Source organism: Eurytemora carolleeae, unplaced genomic scaffold (assembly GCF_000591075.1).
Source record: "Eurytemora carolleeae unplaced genomic scaffold, Eaff_2.0 scaffold531, whole genome shotgun sequence".
Lineage (NCBI taxonomy): Eukaryota > Metazoa > Arthropoda > Copepoda > Calanoida > Temoridae > Eurytemora > Eurytemora carolleeae.
In genome coordinates this window covers 122447-141893 of record NW_019396426.1, presented here as the reverse complement: position 1 = coordinate 141893, position 19447 = coordinate 122447, and the positions used below count along the sequence as shown (strand labels likewise).

General features: G+C 32.6%; 2 protein-coding genes across 4 annotated transcripts in view; both read left to right on the top strand.

The window, feature by feature from the left end:
• LOC111703080 (transmembrane protein 62) overlaps nt 1-9178 on the top strand; it is an 11604-nt gene extending 2426 nt beyond the window's left edge. Inside the window, exons 3-13 of one of the 3 annotated variants that reach the window (XR_002765551.1) lie at nt 694-848; nt 1461-1533; nt 2166-2256; nt 2448-2556; nt 3192-3291; nt 4251-4324; nt 4622-4720; nt 5821-5956; nt 6565-6763; nt 7293-8215; nt 8627-9175. Coding sequence is in view for 2 of the 3 variants with exons in the window: in XM_023474938.1 (XP_023330706.1) it covers nt 694-848; nt 1461-1533; nt 2166-2256; nt 2448-2556; nt 3192-3291; nt 4251-4324; nt 4622-4720; nt 5821-5956; nt 6565-6763; nt 7293-8027 (1771 nt within the window). In the remaining variant the exon portion in view is untranslated. Of the gene's footprint in view, nt 1-693; nt 849-899; nt 1105-1460; nt 1534-2165; nt 2257-2447; nt 2557-3191; nt 3292-4250; nt 4325-4621; nt 4721-5820; nt 5957-6564; nt 6764-7292 lie in introns of those variants that run through there. The other 2 variants (XM_023474938.1, XM_023474939.1) reach the window with 2 other exon arrangements.
• A 2516-nt stretch (nt 9179-11694) lies between these two features.
• Nucleotides 11695-18703, top strand: LOC111703083 (ethanolamine-phosphate phospho-lyase). The gene is made up of 7 exons (XM_023474944.1): nt 11695-11770; nt 12972-13048; nt 13381-13545; nt 13805-13860; nt 15906-15986; nt 16808-17009; nt 17832-18703. The coding sequence occupies exons 1-7, from the start codon at nt 11723-11725 to the stop codon at nt 18583-18585; spliced, it is 1383 nt and encodes a 460-aa protein (XP_023330712.1). The 5' UTR covers nt 11695-11722; the 3' UTR covers nt 18586-18703.
• Nucleotides 18704-19447: the final 744 nt, after the last annotated feature.

Genomic DNA, 19447 nt, shown 5'->3' with positions numbered 1-19447 from the left:
ATGTTACTTCACCAAGTTATTTTGTTTTGCAAAAGTGATTAATCTCCATTCTTATGTTACTTTACCAAGTTATTTCGTTAAATTCATTGAAAATCAAGCAAATTAATTGAAAATAAAAATTAAGTAAATCACATTTTAAGAACTTTTATTAGCTATTCCATTAAATCCAAAATGCAGATTTGACATTATAGTACTGAACATTTATCAAGCCTTATATGTTTTACGTAATATGTTTGGGGATAATGGTGTTAGAAAGAATTGTGATAAGTCGCACTTAGATTACGTTCACAATCTCTTTATTTCAATGTTTAATATTAGATAATAAAATAAGGATAAAAGGGATTGCAAAGATGGCAATGCCCGATAGTATCCCTTTAATGTTTGTCTGATCAAGTAAAATAGATTTCAATGTTTATCATTTTAAAAACGGCTTTAGTTCAAATGTAGTTTCTCTACAAAAGTGGCCTGCACATATTTACTGCAGGAAAACATAGAAATTATCAGAACTAAGCACTCTATACCCTAGAAAAACGACATCGTCTTCAACATTATTGATGAGATAAAGGTTTTAATCCTCCTCCTGATACTTCTGAATGGTATCGTGGTGAATCAGGCATTGCCATCTTTGCATGGGGGTCACTTCAAAATACGCTTACAGTCCCTTTAAATTAATTTACTACGTACTATGTTCAGTTTTGTGTCATCTGATTCGGAAAACCTGAGTTGGTTTGTTCAACTGAGTGATCTTCATATCTCCCAGTTCAAGGATATTGGAAGAGTTGATCAGCTTCTAGAGTTTACAGATATATCCTTAAACATTCTTAATCCAGCAGCTGTAGTTGTTACAGGTAGACCATTTTCTTGCAGGTATATCCTTACACATTCTTAATCCAGCAGCTGTAGTTGTTACAGGTAGACCATTTTCTTACAGGTATATCCTTACACATTCTTATTCCAGCAGCTGTTGTTGTTACAGCTAGACCATTTTATTACAGATACATCCTTACACATTCTTATTCCAGCAGCCGTAGTTGTAACAGGTAGACCATTTTCTTACAGGTATATCCTTACACATTCTTAATCCAGCAGCTGTAATTGTTACAGGTAAACCATTTTCTTACAGATATATCCTTATATATTCTAATCCAGCAGCCGTAGTTGTAACAGGTAGACCATTTTATTACAGATACATCCTTACACATTCTTATTCCAGCAGCTGTTGTTGTTACAGCTAGGCCATTTTCTTTTTAATCACAGAAGTTGTATTTCAATTTCACGTTTATGTATATTTTCTTCAGAAATAAGTTTCCCCCATCCTAACACTAAGAAGTAACAAAGTTAAGAAAAAAAGTATAATACTAACAAGCATTCCCCCTCGTCAAACATTTGTTTGCGAGAGGGCAAATTTAAAAAATATACTTCTGATTTCACCCATAAAATTAACAGCTTTAATTGATCAGGAGATCTGACGGATGCGAAATCAGAAAACATGCTGAGTAGCAAACAATCAGTGAAAGAATGGGATATGTACAGGTAGAAGATTATTTAAACTTTTACGGAACTGGAGAAAAGTCGTTGTTCACGGGTAGTAATTCTATATAGTCCCTTTAAGTTTAAGGCCACTTTCTCATTTGATGTATTTTAAACAATTGGTTTAACCAAGAGAAGCTCACGTTAACTCTGTATCACTAAAATAGGTTCAAGGACTATGGATATTTTTTCCTTTCCAATACTGTAATGCAATCTCAGATCAAAATGAAAAAATGGACCAACTGAATTTTTGCGTACAAATTTACGGGATTAATAGATCTGAAGACATAATTTCGAGTGACCATCAATCTAAAGAAGGCATAACCGATTCATAAAGATACCCTTGAACCCCTCATCTGTTTAATAATCTGAAAGATAAAGTCAGTTTTCTAGCTTTAAAAATGTTCAATTAATTTTTGGCATTTTTTTGGAAGCGAGAAATGCGCAAGTCGATTTATCAAAGATAACACAAAGGAAAATAATCAGTTTAAAATAAAAGAAATGGCTATAACATCTAATCAATAACCAGAGCTAGGTCAGACAAAGCTTTCAAAGGTACCGTTGTGAATCAGAAATGACACTCAGTCCTTTTTCGACTACTCTTAGTTCCTGGAATTACTAATATCAACTTTAAGAATGGTGGTTGAGCAGGCTCAGAAAACGAATATATGGCTCGAGGTGCCGGGAAACCATGATAGGTTCGATGTGTTGGTCAGAGCAGAGTCGGTAAATTTATAATTTGTTATCAATCAGTGATCATTTTTATACTTGATCATTTAACGATACTTATCTAATAATCCTTAATCATTCATTAACCAAAAGTTATGAATCATTCATATTTTTGGATCAATCAATTGTTAAATGATTATTATTTTTTTAACATTTCCTAACTGAATGATCAATGATCAATGTTGCAGGATCATTACTTAAAGTACCGAGAAGAAGCTGGTAGAACTGGTTTGGTTTGGCAGGGTCGACATTATCTCTATCTTCTGGAGAATAGAGGAGTTAAACTAGCTTTCATTGGTTAGACCTTAGTTAATAACTTTTATTCATGTATTTAGCATAATTAGAATATTGCTAGAGGGCGAATTAGTTGCTAAGTAGTAGTACAATAAAAGTAAAGATTATTATATTCAAAATATGGTTCACAAACGTTTTAAATCCTTTGTAATTGTCATGCGGATTTTTTTTACAAGAGAACTTATTTTCAAGGATTATTTAGGAAATGAAACGACTAGATACGGGTTCATGACTCCATTAATCTTTATATTTAGGTCAGGACTCCATTCATCCTTATATTTAGGAGTAGATGACGGGACTCCATTCATCTTTATTTATATTAGGAGTAGATGACAGGACTATAATCATATCATATCATATTTAGGAATAGATGATAGGATTCCATTTATCTTTATTTTTAGGAGTAGATGACAGGACTCTATTCATCTTTATAAATTTAGGAGTAGATGAAACCCTAGATACGGGTTGAGGACTCTATTCATCTTTATATTTAGGAGTAGATGAAACCCTATGGGTTCAGGACTCCATTTATCTCTTTATTTAGGAGTAGATGTTAAACCCTAGATACGGGTTCGGAATCCATTTATTTTTATATTTAGAAGTAGAACACAGGACTCCATTCATCTTTATATATTTAGGAGTAGATGAAACTCCTAAATACGGGTTCAGAGCTCCATTTAATTTTATTGGACATCTCAACCAGACTGATATTAAGGATCTACAAGTTCTTCGTCAAAGGTGAATATTTTTAAGTTGATATGTTTTGTATTTTTTGTTGTACTTGTTAAATAAAGATTAAAGGAATTGAGACTTTGCCACAAACTTAAATTTTCTCGTCCCTATATCTAAACAACCTGATGGTGCAAACCTATAATATTTCAACTTTTATATTTGATCTAACAGAGATAATAGTTAGACCTATCTAAAGTTTACGACCAGGTGCGTAGACATGCACCCCCCTAGGCCCCCCTTTTAGAGCCAGAGGCAGTCTCTAATTTATTAAACAGTAAACTTACATTTGCTCAGATACTTACATATATTCAGATTTTTTACTTTTCTTGTTAATCGACAATATCACAATTTGTCCAATTTTATGATTATTACTCAAATTCTTTCTTGTATCTTGATCTTATTTACAATATTTTTTTCGCGGGGTTTCATTTAAAATGATTGGTAATTATGGTCAAATGACTAATAGTCAGCAGTCAGGTAGATTAATATAGATTTCAAACTTTATTTTTTCTTAATACAGGTTTTTTAGGGGATGCACATCAACCGTTAGGGGGGTGCACAAAAAGCCCATAGGCTAAACCTCCATTACGCGCCTGTCTACGACATTAGGTTGAAAAAGTATAGGGATTAGAAAATCAGAGTTTGTGTCAAAGAATCAATTCCTTTTGCTTCGTTTGCGAAGGTTTGATTTTTTTAGACACAAAAGTAGAATTCATCTTCAAGGTTTATTTATATGAATTTAGAATTCATTTAGTCCTAACGACCTATAATCAATAGATTAGTTAGCAGTTAATTTAAAACAAGAAAAGGCAGAAGACGACCTATAAGTGTAAGCGTTACTCCATTCCCGTGTTAACACTAGTTCTTCACACACCCTAACACTTTATAGTCAACGATCAATCACTTTTTCTATTTGAACTATTTTAATATTTTGATTTAAAAGTTGAATGTTTTCCTTGTTATAGGGCAGAGGCGTGGACCCCTAATATTGTTTGGTTTGGTCATTATCCTACTTCATCTTTAATATATTCAAATACAGGGATACACACTGTTACAATTCAACTGGATCAGAGGGGCATTTTTAACAAGAGGTCGTCTTCATTGTATTGATATAAACGCCGACCATTGTAGATAAAATATATTGATAACTGAAGTGAAAAACATGTAAATTATGGACGAAATTTGTTTTGGTTTAAATAAAACTTTTATTTTCCCTGAAATACGAAAAATTTTGAGTGGGAAATAATTATTTTTCAGAAGGGAAGTAATGGAAAGATTAATTTATTATTATTGTCCAAAATTTAAAAATGATAATGAGTGTGATATGGATAAGCAGGATTGCGTGATATTGCGAGATCAGGACTTGTTTACCTAGCTGGTCATCTCCATTCTGTGTACGGTACTGCCAGGGACATGTACGGTGTACATAGCTCAGGTTTTTCCATAATTTCTCCTGATTTCAGCGATCCTCCACTTGTAAAGTGGTCAGAACGATTCACAACTGTACCCTTTAAACCTTTATATAATCATCGACGGTGGTTAATTATTTTCAGACTAAAAATTATGTTTCTGCTAACTATACTGGGAAATTTGAGTGTGAACTTGACGAAAATCCCAAATATTCTGTACGTGTCCAACGCGGTTTTTTAAAAGTTTTTTTAAAGCGAAAATTTTCTCCTCCTTATATTTTTGCTACCTGATAGTGTAAATCTCTGAAATTTCAAGATTAGATTAATTGATCTAACTGAATTCAGAGTTTAAAATATCTAATGTTTACGACATTGGGTTTGAAAGATACAGGAATTAGAAAATCAGAGTTTGTGGCAAAGACTCAATTTCTTTGAATTTTCTGTCACTCCCAGAAAATGAAGTATATTATTTGAAAAACGTTAAACAGCTATGAATAATAAAAAACTATTACAAGCGTTCTGTGGATGAAATAAGGATAGCTCCGCCATCCTTGATCAATCAAAGGTTTAAAGGTACTGTTGTGATGTTTGGTATTTGTAGGATTAGTATTGATAGGTTTGGTATTGATAGGTTTAGTATTGATAGGTTTAGTTTTGATAGGTTTGATATTGATAGGTTTAGTATTGTTAGGTTTGGTATTGATAGGTTTGGTATTGATAGGTTTAGTATTGATAGGTTTAGTATTGATAGGTTTGGTATTGATAGGTATGGTATTGATAGGTTTAGTATTGATAGGTTTGGTATTGATAGGTTTGGTATTGATAGGTTTAGTATTGATAGGTTTGGTATTGATAGGTTTGGTATTGATAGGTTTATTATTGATAGGTTTAGTATTGATAGGTTTAGTATTGATAGGTTTAATATTGATAGGTTTGGTATTGATAGGTTTGGAATTGATAGGTTTAGTATTGATAGGTTTGGAATTAATAGGTTTGGTATTGATAGGTTTGGTTTTGATAGGTTTATTATTGATAGGTTTAGTATTAATAGGTTAAGTATTGTTATGATTGGAATTGATATGTTTGGTATTGATAGGTTTTGTATTAATAGGTTTGGTATTGATAGGTTTGGTTGAGGCTGAGCTTGAGGATTGGAAGGATGCTAGGATGGTTCGACTGCTAGCTGTTGATAACGGAAGGTTGACCTACACGGACTGGAAGCATGGTAGCTGGCCTGTTGTGCTGGTCACCTGGCCTCCCAGGTACGTATATATCTTTGAACTAAGAGAGAAGAGAGAGAGAGAGCTGAAATCAAACAGAAGGATAGAGAGCTTATAAAAAGAGTAGGCAAAAGAGATTTAAGTCTTTGCCTCAAACACTAATATTCTGTCGTACACCTCAGAAATTTCAAACAATGAATTATGTTAGACCAAATATTATAAGTTTGAAATATTTTAGGTTTTTACAATCATCTATTAAAGGTATGGTGACTTCAAATATTGAGTTTGTGGCAAAGATTTAATTCCTTTGTAATATCTTTTAATGATTGCAGATAATATTTCTATAAAACTTACTTCCATCACCTCATAATACGTAATGTTTTGCGGAGTCCAATTGTAAGAGACTTCTTATGCATTAAAATCGAGTTAAACCAGAAAAATTGTTTATAACTTGTTTTATTTGAGTAGTCTTTTTTTCTTTAAAAATACTGGAGATGAAATTGCAAGTGACAAACGCATTTACAACGCATCATTTAAACTTTTAAACTTAAACTTTTTTCTGATCAAAGATTAGTTAGCTATAGCTGTATCCCGTTTTTTGTATTCCTAGCAAGAACCGGGGTTGAGATTAGAACGTTTACTATTTTCAGGTTGGGTCACGAAACTAAATTCCGGAAATCCTCTCATATCCGACTTCTCATGTTCTCCCTTAAACCTGTCTCCGAGGTCCTAGTCACAATAGACGAGGGATCGGAGGAGAGAAGTGTTCAGGATAAATCATTATCCAACCTGTACACCCTGGCCTGGAACCAGGACAAATACAATAAAATACACACCATCAATGTCAAGGTGACGCATTCGTTTTGTTTATTATTCCTTAGGATCCGGATGCGTAACAATTCAGCTCTTTGGAGCCGGATCAGCAACAATTTATCTAGAGATCCGGATCCGAGTGGTTAAATATCACAAAAAAAGGAAAATAAATTTTTATTTCAAAAAGAATTCTTTTTACCAACTTCAGTGAATCATTTCCCAAAATAACTTCCTTCTCTGATAAATAATCCAAGTTTTAATAAGAAAAGAATAACACTCAAAAGGAAAAACATTTCGTTAATTGTGTTTGTATAAGATCTTATATTATTTAAAAATATTCATGAGCTGGATCAGAATCATTTTTTAATAGAACAAATTAGAATAAAACAGATCAGAAGCAATTATACGTTTCTTACAGGGAATTTTCTAGAACCTGAGTTGGAATGGGACGTAAAGGTTTCAAGGGTTTCATTGTGAATCAGACATTGTTATCTTTGCATGGAAGGACACTTGAAATAACGCTTACAGTCCCTTTAAATAATTTAAATATAACACATCTTTTTAGATTGTTCATGAAGACGGAGAGATATCTATTCATAAACATCAGTTCTCCGTGACAGGACAAGGATATTCTTCTCTCCCAATCCTGAGCAGATTATTCATCCTTCTCAACCTGACCTCAGTATTCCAGTTCTTATTCCTGGTCACCTTCTGTATATGTACCCTCCCCCTGGCATTATGTAGGACGACCCTGAGCTCCCACCTCCAGGACAAGTCCTGTATCCTCACCAGGTTCTACCTTCTCTCCTCTCTAGACGGTATCTATTTCCCCCTCATCCTCTACCCTATCTACCTGGCAGCTGGACCCTGGTGTATCGGGGAGATGATGACCAGCAGCTACGGGATAATATTCACCTGGGGAACCCTGTTCTGGACCGAGACAGGGTTAACTTACCTTCCAACAACAACAACATGGTTGTTTGCAACTGTTCATCTTGCAATAGTTCATCTGCCCGTTACAATTCTTCTCTCCGGTCTAGTTCTTGCAAGATTTAAGAGTTTAGAAGAGAACGGAGTAAAGAATTATCAGATTAAAGTTTACCAAGTTCTCCTTCTCCTGTCTTGTATACAGCAAGGATTTCTGGTATACTACCAATACCAATCTTACGGAGTAAGCACATTACTAGGGGGCATGCGCGCCGGGGAGCTAGTGCTTACAATAATTCTTTGGAGGAGAGTTTTAAACCTGGATATTACATGTTTCTCTCGATATAGGTTTTCAAATCTTCATGTTGAATAGTTTATTACAGGCAGAAGTGTATCTTTTCCCCCGGTAAACCAGTAAAACATCAAAGTAATTCCTTTTTGTACAGTTGTTTTCTGTAACAAATCACTAGCGAGCAATACTATCTCCAGTCAATTACAGGATTCTGTGTGTTGCCACTAACTCTTATTTTTTAATGCCTATATCTTTGCAACCCAAATTTTGTAAGCCTTAGATATTTCAAACCAAGAATTCTGTTAGATAAAGTAAGCAATGGATTGCAGGTAAAGATAAAGGGATTAGAAAATTAATTTTGTAGAAAAACTCCTTTGTAAAGATTGAATGTTCGAATGTCTCCGGTCAATTTTGATACAGCGAGACCAATAAAACTGTCTAATTGGACGACTTTATTTAGGCAATATTATGAGTAATTGATGTTGTAAATCAAATAGTTTTACCGATTGCATTAAACACAATTTATAAACTAAAGTGGGCCTGTTTTTAATATAAAGAAACTGAATTTTTGTCACAAACTTAAATTTTCTAGTTCCTTTATTTTGCAACCTATCGGCGTAAACCAGTTAAATTTAAAACTTATTTCCTCCAACTGAGTTTGTAGTTTGAAATATCATAAGTTTGGGACATCGAGATCCAAAGATATATAATTAAATATAGTTCGAAAGTGTACACCATCAGATTAAAAAGATATAGGAATTAAAAATTCGTGTTTGTGGCGAAGCCTCAATTCCTTATAATTTTAATCTTTTAGTTTTTTAGCTTTTTAAAATTAAAAACTAAAAACTAAAAACCATCTTTCAAGATGAATTGCCAACTAAAAAAGGCATTATAAGCCTGACACTAGTTTTTAATGGTTGTAGAATTTACAATTTATGGCGAGTTAGTATTAGAGAAGCAATGCTTTTTCTTATTTTTTATCGTTTTTAACGATCTCTATTCACTTACTATTGCTCATCCTTATTATGTTTTTTAATCATTAAATAAAGTGTAAAACCTTTTTAAGGGTTATAATAGAATTTTAATATGAAGACGACTACATATTTTAAATTAGCGTAAATAATTACACGCTCTTGCTTTTAAACGATTATTTGTATTTATTTAGAATTATACATATGAAACTAAGCCATATTATGAATTTAAAACTGCACATATGCAATTTGTTTATTTAAAAAATGTTGAATAATGAATGATTTTCTTGACTCACTTAATAGTTATTCTTTCTGTCATTAAAATATATCTAAAATGTTTTTGTTAAAACTAAAAAAATGTGATGATTTTACTTGATATTATGTATTTGATATATATATATATATTTTTTACAAAAATGTCGAATTGTTTTTTTTCTGGAGGCTTGAATCCAGTTTTTAAAATCTGGTCAACAATATATTGATTTATTAAAAACAAGATAAATCAGTTTAAATAAGATAAATACCACATGTGATATATTTATTGAAAACAGTTCTAGACAAAATACGTTCTGAGCGGAAAGCTTTAGAATGAAATGTCCTTAATCCCGATCGGTTAATTAATTTCTGGAGGTTAAAAACAAGAGGAGAACAAGCATTATTTAATCTCGAGATTAAGAAAAATCCTTTTCCTGAAGCCATTGAGCTGGGTACCCTAGATGATAATATTATATCTGGGACGTACACTTCCAAGCTTCTTTTATTACTTTTTATATACTTTCCTAAATTAAATTATGTCCCCAATTATCTATATCAGGTTTTTCGTGGGGTGAAATAAAAATACTTATTTTTTATTAAAAACGATGAAGAAAAAATTCATTTGATTTTTTCCCGATAGAAATTATTAAAAGTTTTTTGAGGAACTAAGATGTTTCAGATTTAAAATTTTGCAACAGTTTTTCCCCCTTGCGACTTGAAGCTTTTCGAAAAGATAATTTTTTTTTTCAGGATATAGAACATTTTTTTAAGAATTAGGATAGAGTATAGTAGGGTTTAAGATTTGAAGCTGGAATTATATGAATGATTATATAATATCAGAAAATGTGATATGTTAGGAGAAAGTTTCTGCTTTCTCCTGAATATGAAGAGAAAGTCTGAAACCAAAACAAGGGAGTTTGTCAGTAAACTCTAGATATCCTTACATTCAATCTAAATAAAACCACTGAACTTAAGGGAACTTTTATCGATTATTCTAAAGTGATTAATCTCCATTCTGATGTTACTTCACCAAGTTATTTCGTTTTGCAAAAGTGATTAATCTCCATTCTTATGTTACTTCACCAAGTTATTTTGTTTTGCAAAAGTGATTAATCTCCATTCTTATGTTACTTTACCAAGTTATTTTGTTTTGCAAAAGTGATTAATCTCCATTTATATAGGTTACTTAAACAAGTTTTTTTCATTGCAACTTTCTCAACCTTTGTTTACAATATCGATATTGTAAAATTAACCTGAGACTGTGGTTTCCTCAAGAAAGTGACTAATTCAAAAAAAAATATCAAAAACCGTTGTAACAAATAGAACAAATCGAAAAAGTTTCGAGTCTCATTTTTCTGGGTAACCCTGTATGATTTCATAGAAAACTCAAATCTGTTAAAATAAACGCTTACGTTTTAATTTTGCAATGTATGTAAGCTTTTTTGTAAATATAAATAATTTACAAAACTGATCTTATTTGCATTTTACTAAGGTATAGTTTGCTTAGTCACTCAGTGTTATTTGATACAATTTTTACTTTGTCTGTATTTTAATTAGAAGTACAATTAATGGAAATAGTTCGGGGGCTAATTGTTACAGAATAATTTTTCGGTCTTTAAACACTTCGTTTGTAACCAGTTAAAACTATTTTTTTAAACATGATTATCTATAGTTGGCTCCATAAACCGCGGAATAGGAAGACGACATTGAGCAATTTTATGTGTTTTGCTGTCATCAAAACGTAAATACTTTCAGAATGAAACTTTTTTTTCTATGGCCCCAACCATGGAACGTTGTATAAAATTGGTCGGCGAAAATGTTTATATATATATATAAGAAGAAGAACAATAATAAATTCACAATCGCTTAGAAGATTTGTTATTTTTAACCGAATTAGAAAATTTAGGGCGTCCTAGCAACTTGTTTACTACAGAACAGTGCGCCTTTAAATAACTGATTTCTGAAAATTTAGAAAATGTACTAATTAATAAAAACAGGAAAATCTTCAAAACTCAGTGTTAGAAATTTTTGAACGGAGTATTATAGATTTTAAACGCTTGATCTCGATATCCAATTTGAGGCTCAATGATTGATCCATTAATTTTACTTTTCACTGCAGGGTATCTCATGACTTCATAACAAAATATACACACTCTTTGCATGTATAAAAAAATGGTGCTGAGCTCCATGATTTTCCAACATCAAGATTTAACTAGATATCACATGTATGACACGGTTATTTATTTTCACATTAACCCCCCCCCCCATTCCCTACCCTGAGGCCCCAACCCTATAATCACAGTCGAATATTGGAGAGAAAGATATTAGCTGATTTATTCATTCTCAGTTCAACTCAAACATTAAAAGGGCAAGGTTAACTTCATGTTTGACGATAAAAATTAAATACATTTAGTAAAAATCAGGATTTTGACTATTACATATTACCATCATAATTATTGATATTTTTCTACAGGTTTTTATTTAAATCAAGAAATAACCCGTTTTTATTTAAATTGAAGCTTTTTTGTTTTCAGATTTAATCGCATAAAAATGGGAGAAGATCAAGATAATCCTCAGCATCATAATTCAGCCTCTGAGGTTGTTATTATTGTATTTATCTCGGTTTCTATTTTTATTATTCTTATTAACTGAAGTGCCCGGCCTTGCCCATTGAAAAACCAAATTTAAATGTTGAAAGTAAAAAATTTCGATTAATAATAAAACTTAAAATTTTTTAAGAAAGAAAATTCGAATTTTTATTACCTTGTGTTGCCTTCGGGGCACCCGTGGGTTTTCTCAAAAAAAATTCAGCCCATTCGGTCCAGCTGTTTGTCCGGCTACTGGGAACATATATACGAATGTCTTGTTTTATTATACAGATAGAATAAAAGGGACTGTCGTCGTAATTTTAACACCGGTTCCCTTTAAACTTAAATCTAATAATGAATGTGGATGAAAATTCGTTTTCCGGTTTGTAAAGTGTTTGATTCTGATAATTTTTCCGCTGTTTCGATGCAAGAATTTCGCAAGTCACTTTTGCGAACAAAAAACGACAAATGAAAATGAGCAGTTTAAAAACTTATTAATATCTAATTCATACTTGATCAGACGAAGCTTTAAACGTAACTGTTGTGAATCGGACATGCCACACCATCAATGGAGGGTCACTTGAAATTACGTTTACTGCAGTTTCTTTAACCGCGAACACTTTCCCTTTTATAAAATACATTTAAAAAAAATAATTTTCAAAATTCGAATTTTTGTTTTAATCCACACGTTGAACTAAAACCCACAACCATGATTGTGATTATTATCTAGTTCTATATATTTCCCAATGAAGGGGACTTCATATGTTTACATTTTTTCTAGCATTTTCTTAGATTATTTAAATCAATTAAAGTTTTCAAATTAGGGTATATGACGACCGCGGGATATTAAAGAGGTTTGCATTAAATTATGGATTCCGAGATTGAAAACAAACAAAAAATGGATTTCAGAATAAATATATACAGGGTGTCCCAAGAAACATGACAGTTGATGAATAGTTTAGAATATCGTCTTCCAAATACTGGACTAGATTTAAAGACTTTTTGCAGTTTAGTTCGGTAACAAAATTTTTCACTCCTATAAATCTTAATCTGGGATCGATTTTACTATAATAAAACTGCCGTATAAAGTTTACCATTATTTTCTTTGGTATCAAACAAATTAACAAATTATGGAAGAAGACATTTTAAAATATTCAGCAACTGTCATGTTTCGTGGGACACCCTGTATATATTTTATTATCTTTATTTAGGAATCAGATTTATCCAAAGAAGAAACTGTCAGTCTTAGAAGAAAACATATCGGGCCTTCTTGTAAACTATTCTTCAGGTACAATTATCATCTTGCAAAACGGAGATGATTCCTTTGTTGTACGGTTCTGTTTTGCTGTGCGTAGCCGGCCCGTGCACTTCAAATTAGCCAAAGTTTTCAGAGTAAAATAATTTTCATAATAATATCCGTTTACACACTTGAATTAAATGAAGACAAAAAATTCATTATTTTCCTAAAAGTGCAGTGCAGCTGTACGGATACAATACAGTACAGGTACAAAACAGTACATGTATAATACAGTGCAGGTACATTACACTACAGTACACTACACGTACAAGTACAGTACAGTACAGTTCAGTGCTGCAGTACAGTACAATATACATGTTTAGGCAGGATCCTCTAAAGATTGTACGAGGGGAAGGAGTATATTTGTACAATGAGAAGAATGAACCCCATCTTGATTGTATAAACAATGTGGCCCACGTGGGTCACTGTCACCCTCGAGTAGTTGCTGCCGGTCAGAAGCAGATGGGAATCCTCAATACAAACTCAAGGTCAACTTTTCATTGTTGCTTGCAAGGAAGATACACGAGGAACCACCATATCTTTGTTTACATTTCTTACAGTTTCTGGGAGCAATGTAAACAAAATAAGTCTAAGTTTTGTTTATATTTCTCCCAGATATTTGCAGTACACTTTTTTGTTGACAAATATCTGGGGCTTAGCTGGTGTATCATCTTTGGTAGAAAGTACTCATGCATTTTTTCTTCAAATTGTTTCGATTTGATAGATATTTATGTGTTTTTTTTTCAGATTCCTTCATGATAATATTGTTCTGTATGCAGAGAGATTATGTAAAACACTTCCAGGTGAACTTTTATTCATACAGGGTGATAGAGAATATCCATACAGGGTGATAGAGAATATCCACACAGGGTGATAGAGAATATCCATACAGGATGATATAGAATATCCATACAGGGTGATAGAGAATATCCATACAAGGTGATATAGAATATCCCGCAGGGTGATATACAATAGCCAATAGCTATACACGGTGATATAGAAAATCCATATAGGGTGATATAGAATATCCATACAGGGTGATACAGAATATCCGTACAGGTTGAAGCAGAAGATCAATACAGGGTGTTATAGAATGTCCATACAGGGTGATATAGAATATCAATACGTGGGGATAAGTAAAAGATCATGCTCTGATCTAACGCTAATATCCATACAGAGGGTGTCACCGAACAAGTGAGGAATTTTCTCATCTCTAATATATAATAGTGTATAGTTACTATCTAATACCCTCTGCTAAAAAGACCCTTTTAGGAGAAACCACCATATCAAACCTAAAGACCCATATAAAAGAAACCACCATCAAACCAATTTGCAATCAATTGACAGATTATTTAGAAAACGGGAAAAAATAATAATGATTTTATATTATTATTGTTTCTAGACTATTTATGCCCTTTCTCTAGTTATTTTTCTAACCTTTTATTTGTTCTTTTATCTCTGTAAACATTTCCTCTTTGTGCATTATAATAATAATAATAACTAGCTGAAGTGCCCTGCGTTGGGGAAAATATGAAATTTAAAAAAAAATCAATTGTAGCTTTGTTTCCCCCAGTGCAGGGTATCCATGGGTTTCTTTAAAATGTCAGTCAATTTGTTCCAGCAGTTTGGCCAGCTATAGCTAACATATAAATGTTTAGTTGAGCAAAGAGCTTTATTATATATATTTAAAAGAAAAAGATATTATGCAAATTTTTTTCTTAGATTACAGATTTTTTAAGTAAACACTAAATAGTAGCTACGTAAGGTGCCAAACATTTGAGCCAAATCAGTTTACTGTTTTCGGCTTAACTGGAAACAAAAAAAAACAAAAAACAGAAAAGTGTCGTTTTTCTCAAAGATTTTAGTAAGTGTTTCCATTTCTTTGTTTTAAAGGGAGTGACCGGCTATGTAAGGTAGTTAAACTGAGTATGCAGTGTGTGGGAAACATTTTTCGGATTCATTTAAGACATTAAACTTTTTAAAGATCTGTAAATCCTTAGTTTGAGCGCAAATTCGACGTTCAAAGTTCCTACTTTGGGGGTGGATACGTTTTCAGAATTAGATTTTTTAATAAGTAAATAACGACAACGAACAATAAAGCAAAAATTATACAGTGATCTAATTAGATGGTTAGGAACGTATTTCTCAAAAGAAATTTGTCAATAAATCAATGCTAAAATGAATTATTTCGTTTTCATTATTATATTGAATTTCTTATTTTTTTAATTTATACGCAGATTTCTTCAAATTCTTCAAATGTCGTCTTTTCAATAATGATTCTTGAATCTTTGTGAATAAGGAGAAATCAAAATAATGAGAAAATAGAAACTAATAATTGAACATGATTACTTATTTTCGATGTTAAGATTAATTTTTATTTTCTCGACATGTTCCTATACATGACGACTGTAGTTTTTTGTAGAGCTTTTTTACATTTTATGTCGTCGTTATTTAATAATTTTAAAAACTAATTTTGAAAACGTACCCACTCCTAAAGTAGGAGTTTTGAACGTGGAATTTGCGCTCAAACTCAGGAATTACAGATCTTTAAAAAGTTTAATATGTCTCAAATGAATCAGAAAGAATTTTTCCACAACACTCAGTTTAACTACCTTACATAGCCGGCCACTCCATTTAAATGAATCCACTCCCCTCCCCCCACCCCCCATTCCCAGCGTAATTTTCATGGTTTCATTCCTTGAATTGGAGAAAATAAACGAATTTTGGGATAAAAAGTATCAAAATGAATTTTTAAAAACTTGCCTTGTAATGACCAATTTTTTTCCCTAAGTCATCATAAATCATTATGATTAGTATACACCCCTGTATATAATTAAAACTAATTTAGGAAACCTATCCGTGGCCTATCTGGTGAATTCGGGCTCCGAAGCAAATGATCTTGCTTTAAGAATGGCGTACCAACACACAGGTATATTGTTTATAAAAGGGACTGTAAGCGTAATTGCAACTCGCAAGTGACCCCCCCCCCCCATGCAAAGTTAACAGAGAAATCACGAATGAAATTAAACAGTTTAAATAAACAAAAACATGGAATTCTAATTTATATTTGATCTGACAAAGCTTTCATTGGTACCGTTGTAAATTGAACTTTGCCATCTTACATGGAGGGTCACTTGAATTTACGCTTACAGTCCCTTTAAGAGCCTGTTGAACTTTACTTTAAAATAATAAAAATATATTAAATGGAATTAAGAACACAACTGTGTCTGAAGATGTTTTTGAAGAATAATCATATAAATTTTGTAATTTTTTTATATAAATTGTCCAATATTCTGTGAAATTAAAAAATCACAAATTTTCCAAACGATTAAATATTTCATTAATTATAAGAAATAATCGGATATTTTTTGTAACATTTACCAATTAAAGAGAAACCAAAACCAACATGATCACTTTGACATAGAAGGATGCCCACTTAGGACGAGACTTCAGAGACGACTGTACAGAATTGCTTCAGGAGTTTTTAAACATTCGTTAGCAATTTCCATTTCCAGATTTCCTTCATTCTTTTAATCGAGTGAAATATCACAATCAAAATTTAAATTTCCGTTATCAACAAAATAAAAAATAAAATAATAATGATCATGGTAATAGTGTTAATAATGATGATAATCATAATAATCATAAAAATAATGTTGTTAATTATATTATTGATAATCAATAATCATTATTCAATATTCATGGTAATAATGGCATTAACAATAATATGTAAAAAATAATAATTTCTAGGTAACCGTGATGTGATAACTCTTGATCATGCGTACCATGGTCACGTGATTAGCCTGATTGATATATCTCCTTACAAGTTTGATAAACCAGGGGGAGCAGGATGCCCTGAACACACCTGGGTTGCCCCTGTCCCTGATCTTTACAGGGGTAAATATTGGCAATCCAAACATCCAGGGGAGGATATGGGAAAACTTTATTCAAGGTAAACCTTTAGTTCGCGTACAATAAAAATTTGTTCTTTAGAGCGAAATTCCCTATATAAACCTTGTTTTTTGTTTTTCTACCTGAACACTAAATATTTTTCATTTGTGGTTTCTCTTTAAAAGTGACTTGCGAATTTATGGAGCAGTGAGAAGGATTGAAATGGACAGAATTAAACACGTTAAAATATTCCAAATTGTTGCTCACAAGGTGTAAATTGTATATTTGTGAATCAGGAAAGCAACCATTTAATTAGGAGTTTACTTGGAATTACGTTAAGATTTTCCTGTTAAAAGAAGGTTTCCAGTAAAGAAAAAAAAAAGATTTTTATTAAAGATAAACGTAAAATTGTTTCAGTCAAAGCATTTACAACCTTGCATCCTGGGGTATGGTCTGCTTTTTTACATTTTAAAATGACAGAGATACTGATAATTTTGATCTCTGAATTTTTGTTTTCAAGTCTTCACTCAACTCCTGTGTTTTTACAAGAAATCCTTAGAAGCTTAAATCCTTTCATAACATAAGATTTCTTTTCATATACATACAGGGTTACCCACGAAAGCTAAGACTGTAAAGACACCTTAAACTCTTGAAATATGACGATAGATCATGGTTGAGTTGAATGTTTTGTCGTAGATATAGTCTTTTGTAATGACTTGTTTGATTATTGGTCCAAGAAAGGCAAGTTTACAGCTGCAGGGAATCAACAATATAAGGACACAGACAGTCAAAATACAGTCTTTACAGTCGTCTCTGAAGTCTCATCCTTATTGGGTAAGCCTGTATTTTGATTCTTCTTTTCTAACCCTAACATTGTATTTAGTGAGGTAGACAGAATTATCCAAGAAATGGGAGAAAAAGGCCGGAAACCCGCCGTCTTCATCGCCGAGAGCTTACAAAGCTGCGGCGGTCAAATCATCTACCCAGATTCATATCTTCCACAAGTTTACCAGTCTGTTCGACAAGCTGGAGGGGTCGTCATTGCTGACGAGGTCCAGGTTGGGTTTGGCAGGGTTGGGACTCACATGTGGGCCTTCGAGACTTACGGAGAGTCTGTGGTTCCTGATATTGTGACCATTGGTAAGCCGATGGGAAATGGACATCCTATAGCTGCTGTAATAACAACCCCGGAGATAGCTGAAAGTTTTTCGTCCACAGGTATTGAGTACTTTAACACTTTTGGAGGAAACCCGGTTAGCTGCGCCATAGCCAGCGCTGTCCTGGATGTGATTGAGGATGAAAACCTGTTGGAGCATGCGCAGAAGGTTGGAAAAATACTTCTAGATGGTGCACACCGGCTGGCGGCCAAACATACCGTTATCGGAGACGTTCGGGGTCGAGGAATGTTTCTAGGGATTGATCTAGTTAAAGATCGAGAGAGTCGGGAACCTCACACAGCTCTAGCTCAGCATATTCTATCCTGTCTTAGGGCGGAGCGGATACTCCTGCAGTCGGATGGACCTCATAACAACGTGCTAAAGTTCAAGTCCCCCTTGGTATTCAGCGAAGAGAATGCCGCAACTCTTCTTGATGCGATAGACAGGGTTCTTACGCAGTATACTCAATCTGATTTGTAGTAAACGAGTATAGCTAGCAATATTTTAGCAAAATCTAGCATTTTTGCTTGTTTTTCTTCAAACTTCAGATGAATTATTTAAGAATAATGTAAGAAAGCAAATAAAAACTAATTTCAACACAAAACTTTAAAAGCTTTTTTTATTATTTTTGATCTATATATTGCAACACCGTTTAAATTTCAAACTGCAATAAAATCAAAAACTTATTAAACCTGTGAAATTAAATATAATTAATAATATATCTACAATGTTCATATAATTATGCACATACTATGTATGCAGTTGGCATTTAGTATAACTTTAGATAAAATAAATATAATTATATTCTATTATTTAATGAATAAAGGGTGCTCCGCATCTTTCTTAAAATACATAAATATCGAACTAAGATTCGAGAACACACCTCACTGAAGAATGAAGATTGGTCCATGACAAATGGTCCATGAAACATTGTGTATGAGGATGTTCATTTTTTTTTTATTGAACAATAAATTGAATAAATATCGAAATGTGTTCTAATGTTTGACAATAAAATGAAAATTTTATTAATTAAAGAGACTGAAGACATTATTTTAAGTGACCCTTCATTAATTAAGTTGTCATGTCCAATTCACAACAGTACCTTTTAAACCATAGATAAATAAATAAACATAGATAGCTTATGTTCGTAAAATAACCAAGAATTGTACAGTCCGCGAACTCATACTTCTAGGGGTCAAAGTGTACTTCAATGATAAGCGGGTGGTTTGGTGTTTTAATGGATTTCATAATTATTAAACCACTAAGGAGTGAATTTTGAGAATATTAAATTATCAAATTACCATATTGACGAGAACTGAAGAAGAACATGAGGACTAAACTA